This window comes from Salmo salar, chromosome ssa05, assembly GCF_905237065.1.
Source record: "Salmo salar chromosome ssa05, Ssal_v3.1, whole genome shotgun sequence".
Lineage (NCBI taxonomy): Eukaryota > Metazoa > Chordata > Actinopteri > Salmoniformes > Salmonidae > Salmo > Salmo salar.
The window spans coordinates 32873018-32879711 of NC_059446.1; the positions used below are offsets into that span (position 1 = coordinate 32873018).

At 47.0% G+C, this 6694-nt stretch overlaps 1 protein-coding gene across 2 annotated transcripts; it reads left to right on the forward strand.

Annotated features, from left to right (window-relative positions):
• The first annotated feature begins 577 nt into the window (after nucleotides 1-577).
• On the forward strand, nucleotides 578-6409 carry LOC106604661 (polyribonucleotide 5'-hydroxyl-kinase Clp1). Of its 2 annotated transcripts, none has more exons than XM_014199537.2 (6): nucleotides 578-672; nucleotides 2312-2577; nucleotides 2713-2820; nucleotides 2960-3079; nucleotides 3315-3452; nucleotides 5291-6409. In XM_014199537.2, exons 2-6 carry the CDS (start codon nucleotides 2314-2316, stop codon nucleotides 5984-5986), a joined length of 1326 nt encoding a protein of 441 aa, XP_014055012.1. In that variant the 5' UTR covers nucleotides 578-672; nucleotides 2312-2313; the 3' UTR covers nucleotides 5987-6409. The 2 variants fall into 2 exon arrangements, with proteins under 2 accessions (XP_014055012.1, XP_014055011.1); XM_014199536.2 differs by having other exon boundaries at nucleotides 622-966.
• Nucleotides 6410-6694: the final 285 nt, after the last annotated feature.

Here is a 6694-nt window from a genome sequence, read left to right on the forward strand (position 1 = left end):
TGTTCCTCTAGGTTTTGGAAACTGGACGCAGAATGATGAGGACTGACCAACGGGTTGCTCCCCAGTCTGTCCTCTGATGACCCTCAAGCGTCTCTGGCCTGGATACACGGTGACATCTAGTGGTATCTCTCTGAAGTGCAACACATTCCCTCTATTAGGTTACTGTACAGTGGTGGTTCACAAAATATTTTCAGTATACTATCAGTGTATTCCCTGAGTATCACCTTCAAAAATAATATCTGTCCATAATAATGACCACACTGTGACAGAAAGTGGCTTGATACACTCGCATTGAGCTGGCTTGTTTACCCTGGGGGTTTACTCTTTAACTGTTTGGGAAACACTGGATAACACTATCTGCTGCTGTTGCTGAGTATTCACTGGTCAATTTCCTATGTTAAGTCTCATGTGTTTTTAATATTTTTTTCTATGGAGAATAACACTTATTTGTTTCTATACTCTTCTTCTGTGTGTCATTCTTTGTTTAGAAAAGTGTGGAATATGTGCATAAAGTTTTGTGCCTGTCAAAAATAAATGCGCTACATTTTAAATCAAAATATTGGTTAACTTATTGGTTCTTTTAAAAAAAACATGACGTCATATTTGTGCGACTAGTGTCAATCGTCTGTCGTGGTGGAAAGTTTGAACGAACTATAACGACCCCATTTCTAAGTAAGTAACACGTGTAGTAAGGCGGTCACATAAACGAATATCAAAATAGGTATTAGTATTCAGCAGGTTATCGCCGGTACCATTCTAACCAGGCATTCAGTCAGATAGTAGCCTACACGCTAACATTAGCTAGCTAATTGAACTGCATCTGTCTAGCTCTGAGCACGCGAGTATTGTTTACTTTTCGCATGATATTGGTGTTTGTACCTAACGTTAGCCTTTTCAAGTTAATATAAAAAGGTAGAAGGAAACACCCCTCTTCATCAACGCATTTGTAGCTTCTCAACATGTATGGTAAGTGCTGAATAATGATTGTGCAGTGCCCTCCAGCCATGGCCTATACCAGAGCCTTCTACATTATATAACATCATAGGATGCCACCTTTCCAACAAGTCAGTAAGTCAAATTTCTGCCCTGTGAGAGCTGCCCCGGTGAACTGTAAGCGCTGTTAATTTGAAGTGGAAACATTTAAGAGCAATAACGGCTCAGCCGCGAAGTAGTAGGCCACACAAGCTCACAGAACGGACCGCCCAGTGCAGGCGCGTGTAGCACGTACAAATCCTCAGTTGTAACACTCACTACCAAGTTCCAAACTGCCTTTGGAAGCAACGTCAGCACAATAATTGTTCATCGGGAGCGTCATGAAATGGGTTTTTCATGGCCGAGCAGCCGCACACAAGCCTACGATCACAATGCATAGCTTCGGCTGCGGTGGTTAAAGCTCGCTGCCATTGGACTCTGGAGCAGTGGAAACGTGTTCTCCGGAGTGATTAATCACGCTTCACCATCTGGCAGTCAACGGAGGATTCTGGGTTTGGCTGGTGCCAGGTGAACGCTACCTGCCCGAATGCTTAGTGCCAACTGTAAAGTTTGAAGGAGGAATACTGGTCTGGGGCTGTTTTTCATGGTTTGGGCTATGCCCCTTAGTTCCAGTGAAGATAAATGTTAACGCTACAGCATACAATGACATTCTAGACGATTCTGTGCTTCCAACTTTGTGGAAACAGTTTGGGAAAGGCCCTTTCTTATTTTAGCATGACAATGCCCCCATGCACAAAGTGACGTCCATACAGAAATGGTTTGTAGAGGTTGTTGTGAAAGAACTTGACTGGCCTGCACAGAGTCCTGACCTCAACCCCATCAAACACCTTTGGGATGAATTGGAACGCCGACTGCGAGCCAGACCTAATCGCCCAACCTCAGTGCCTGACCTCACTAATGCTTTTGTGGCTGAATGGAAGCAAGTCCCCACAGCAATGTTCCAACATCTAATGGAGAGCCTTCCCAGAAGAGTGGAGGCTGTAATAGCAACAAAGGCAGGACTAACTCCATATTAATGCCCATGATTTTGGAATGAGATGTTTGACAAGCAGGTATCCACATACAACTGGTCATGTAGTGTATTTGTAAATAAAGCACTCTGCCCTATGCTTGTCCTATCAAAGGTCATTCCAGGGATGTTCATATCCTGTGTCATGACTTATGAGAGACCACCACTGAAATCTGACATTGCAGCATCTAATAATCAGTCACATAAATCCTGTCCAGGGTGAGCTTATCACATGGCAGAGATGAAACAGACATGTCGGTGAGGTATTAAATGTAGTTCAGGCTAAATCTGACCTTTGTCTCCGTACAGCCATGGTGACTGAGGGCCCAGAGAAGACTGGTGAGGAGGGAGTGGGGGCTGGCGGCGGGGGGACGAGGTTTGACCTGGAGAAGGAGACCGAGCTGCGGTTCGAGGTGGAGGCCGGGGAGAAGGTGCATCTGGAGCTGCTCACAGGATTGGCAGAGGTCTTCGGCTCTGAGCTCAACCGCAACAAGAAGTACACGTTTGGACCAGGTTCCAAGATTGCTGTGTTCACCTGGCAGGGCTGTAGTGTTTCTCTCTCGGGGAAGACAGAGGTGAGAGGCTGTAGAGGAGTAACAGATGGATGAGAGTAATGGAGAGGGATATGTGTTTGGCTGAAGCATCTGTTATTGTTATCTGTAACTGCTAGGAGTGACATATACAGAAATGTGTAAATCTCTCTCTCCCAGGTGGCATACATATCAAAGGACACACCTATGCTGCTCTACCTGAATGCACACACTGCACTGGAACAGATGAGACGACAGGCGGAGAGAGACAACGAGAGGGGACCACGGGTCAGTGTTCATCTGTGTGTGTGTGTGTCTATTTTGGTCCGAGTGAAGTGGACTTAGGTCAGTGTATGTGAGAAGTGGACCTTGGTCAGAGACACTGTAAGCTCTCTTGTGTAAAAGTTGCTTCAACGTTGTGCCCCAGGTAATGGTGGTGGGGCCTACAGATGTGGGGAAGTCGACGGTGTGCAGGCTGTTGCTGAGCTACGCTGTCAGGCTGGGCAGGAGGCCCACACTGGTGGAGCTGGATGTGGGCCAGAGTGGGGTGAGACCAACAAAGCAACTACATCAGCACCAACTACTATGCACAGAGAATAGTATATAGGCAGATTAATCTTTTGTGTCTGGATGGTGGTGTAGATATAGTATATCGCCTCTTTGCTACCGTTGCCTCTACTATCACTGCCATTATGCTAATAAGGATCATTACATATAGTGATTGCATTGACTGGCAGTGTCTAAGATTAGTAATGTTGATGACTGTGATGCATTCCTGTCAGGTGTCAGTCCCGGGCACAATGTCAGCGCTGTGTATTGAGCGTCCGGCTGACGTGGAGGAGGGGTACTCCGTACAGGCTCCGCTGGTCTACCACTTTGGTTCCACCACTCCAGGAACCAACATCAAACTCTACAACAAGGTGAAAGATGAGACAGATACCCTAACCATAGAAGTTATAAACTCAGCAAAAAAAGAAACAAACCTTTTTCAGGACCCTGTCTTTCAAAGATAATTTGTAAAAATCCAAATAACTTCACAGATCTTCATTGTAAATGGTTTAAACACTGTTTCCCATGCTTGTTCAATGAACCATAAACAATTAATGAACATGCACCTGTGGAACGGTCGTTAAGACACTAACTGCTTACAGACGGTAGGCAATTAAGGTCATAGTTATGAAAACTTAGGACACTAAAGAGCCTTTCTACTGACTCTGAAAAACAAAAGAAAGATGCCCAGGGTCCCTGCTCATCTGCATGAATGTGCCTTAGGCATGCTGCAAGGAGGCATTAGGACTGCAGATGTGGCCAGGGCAATAAATTGCAATGTCCGTACTGTGAGATGCATAAGACAACACTACAGGGAGACAGGATGGACAGCTGATTGTCCTCGCGGTGGCTGACCACGTGTAACAACACCTGCACAGGATCGGTACATCCGAACATCACACCTGCAGAACAGGTACAGGATGGCAACAACAACTGCCCGAGTTCCACCAGGAACACACAATCCCTCCATCAGTGCTCAGACTGTCCGCAATAGGCTGAGAGAGGCTGGACTGAGGGCTTGTAGGCCTGTTGTAAGGCAGGTCCTCACCAGACATCACCGGCAACATCGTCGCCTATGGGCACAAACCCACCGTCGCTGGACCAGACAGGACTGGCAAAAAGTGTTCTTCACTGACGGGTTGTGGTTTTGTCTCACCAGGGGTGATGGTCGGATTCAAGTTTATCATAGAAGGAATGAGTGTTACACCGAGACCTGTACTCTGGAGCGAGATCGATTTGGAGGTGGAGGGTCCGTCATGGTCTGGGGCGGTGTGCCCAGCATCATCGGACTGAGCTTGTTGTCATTGCAGGCAATCTCAATGCTGTGCGTTACAGGGAAGACATCCTCCCCCCTCATGTGGTACCCTTCGAGGTGGCAGGTAGCCTAGTGGTTAGAGTGTTGGACTTGTAACCAAAAGGTTGCAAGATCGAATCCCCGAGCTGACAAGGTAAAAATCTGTCATTCTACCCCTGAACAAGGCAGTTAACCCACTGTTCCTAGGCCGTCATTGAAAATAGGAATTTATTCTTAACGGACTTTTCTAGTAAAATAAATAAAGGCTGATCCTGACATGACCCTCCAGCATGACAATGCCACCAGCCATACTGCTCGTTCTGTGTGTGATTTCCTGCAAGAAAGGAATGTCAGTGTTCTGCGATGGCCAACCAAGAGCCCAGATCTCAATCCCATTGAGCACATCTGGGACCTGTTAGATCGGAGGGTGAGGGCTAGGGCCATTCCCCACCAGAAATGTCTGGGAACTTGCAGGTGTCTTGGTGGAAGAGTGGGGTAACAGCTCACAGCAAGAACTGGCAAATCTGGTTCAGTCCATGAGGAGGAGATGCACTGCAGTACTTAATGCAGCTGGTGGCCACACCAGATACTGACTTACTTTTTATTTTGACCCCCCCCCCTTTGTTCAGGGACACATTTTTCAATTTCTGTTAGTCACATGTCTGTGGAACTTGTTCAGTTCATGTCTGTTGTTGAATCTGGTTATGTTCATACAAATATTTACACGTTAAGTTTTCTGAAAATAAACGCAGGTGACAGTGAGAAGACGTTTCTTTTTATGATGAGTTTATTAATCCATAACTTTGTGGTTGACATTTTTACTGGCGTATAATCTCTCTCGCCCCTCCCCATTTCTACCTTTCTCTCATTCCCCCTCACTTTCTCTCCATCTTTCTCTCCCTCTCTCCCTCCTAGTTGACGTCGTGTCTAGCCGAAGTGTTCTCCCTGCGCTGTGAGGAAAACAGGAAGGCCAGTGTGGGCGGCTGCATCATCAACACCTGTGGCTGGGTGAAGGGTTCTGGCTACCAGGCCCTGGTCCACTGTGCCTCAGCCTTCCAGGTGGATGTGGTTCTGGTGCTGGACCAGGAGAGGCTTTACAACGAGTTGAAGCGGGACCTACCGCACTTCGTCCGAGTCGTGCTGCTACCCAAATCCGGAGGGGTCGTGGAGCGCTCCAAAGACTGCAGGCGTGTATCTCGGGACGAGAAGATCCGGGAGTACTTCTACGGTTTTCGCAGTGTCTCGTTCTTCCCTCACGCTTTCGACGTGCGCTTTTCTGATGTGCGCATCTACAAGATCGGAGCGCCTTCCATCCCGGACTCATGCCTGCCTCTTGGCATGTCGCAGGATGACACCCAGCTGAAGCTAGTTCCTGTGACGCCCGGTCGTGACCTCACACACCACGTGCTGAGCGTAAGCTGTGCCGATGAGGGGGAGGAGAGGGCTGGAGGGTTGCGCAGGGGTGTGCTGGAGAGCCCGGTGTGTGGGTTCATTGTGGTGACTAATGTGGACACACAGGCACAGGTGATGACCGTGCTCTCGCCCGCCCCCAGACCCCTCCCCAGACACACACTGCTCATCATGGACATTCGCTTCATCGACCTCAAATAGAGGAGGAGAGAGGGAAAACGCAATGGGAAGACAGAGAAATGCTGAATGGCTGAAATCCCTGATGGCTTCGTCAAGAGGAGTTTAATTTCATTGGCACCGAGTTTGGGGCAGCAGAGCAGTATATGTTCTGACAATATTTGGTTTCACGCTCAACTGATGAGAGAGAGAAGACGGCACAAGTGTTGGGCAGAGAGCGAGGATAATGGAGGCGAGAGGGGGTTAGAGTCTGTGGAGCGGAATGGCGCAGCGGGAGGAGGAAAATGTCTGTAAATATTTTTCAATTCAACTTTTATCAATTGCAATGTACAGAAACTGGTGAGTGTTTTTCTAAATGTTCTCTCGAGTTGTTTTCCACACGAGACTTGTTTGGTTATGAATGTTTTTTATTGTGATTTTAATAAAATGTGCCTCTGTTGCATCTTATTTTGCCTCTGTGGTGTGTAGCTACGTACATTTCACTCCAGCAATGTTTTAGATTGAACCTGGGTACCAGTCTTCTTAGCGAACATTCCACTCCTTGTACTCTGTGCCATATTCCAAAGACTGGTCTTTCTTCAATCAAATATATTCTATCATTAATTAAATTATCCAGGTCCTCAATGAGGCCCGTAAAGGATGAAGTTTGAGAAAGCATCAGAGTACATTGATACTTTTATCTCTAATCCCTTACATTTTTAGGCCCTTAATCATTAGATTTTGAAGGTAACA

Excerpts from the sequence above, each read along its gene's own strand:
- LOC106604661 (XM_014199536.2), top strand. Across the intron at positions 3,080-3,314 it reads TGGATGTGGGCCAGAGTGGG|GTGTCAGTCCCGGGCACAAT; the intron begins GTGAGACCAACA and ends CATTCCTGTCAG. Across the intron at positions 3,453-5,290 it reads ACATCAAACTCTACAACAAG|TTGACGTCGTGTCTAGCCGA; the intron begins GTGAAAGATGAG and ends TCTCCCTCCTAG.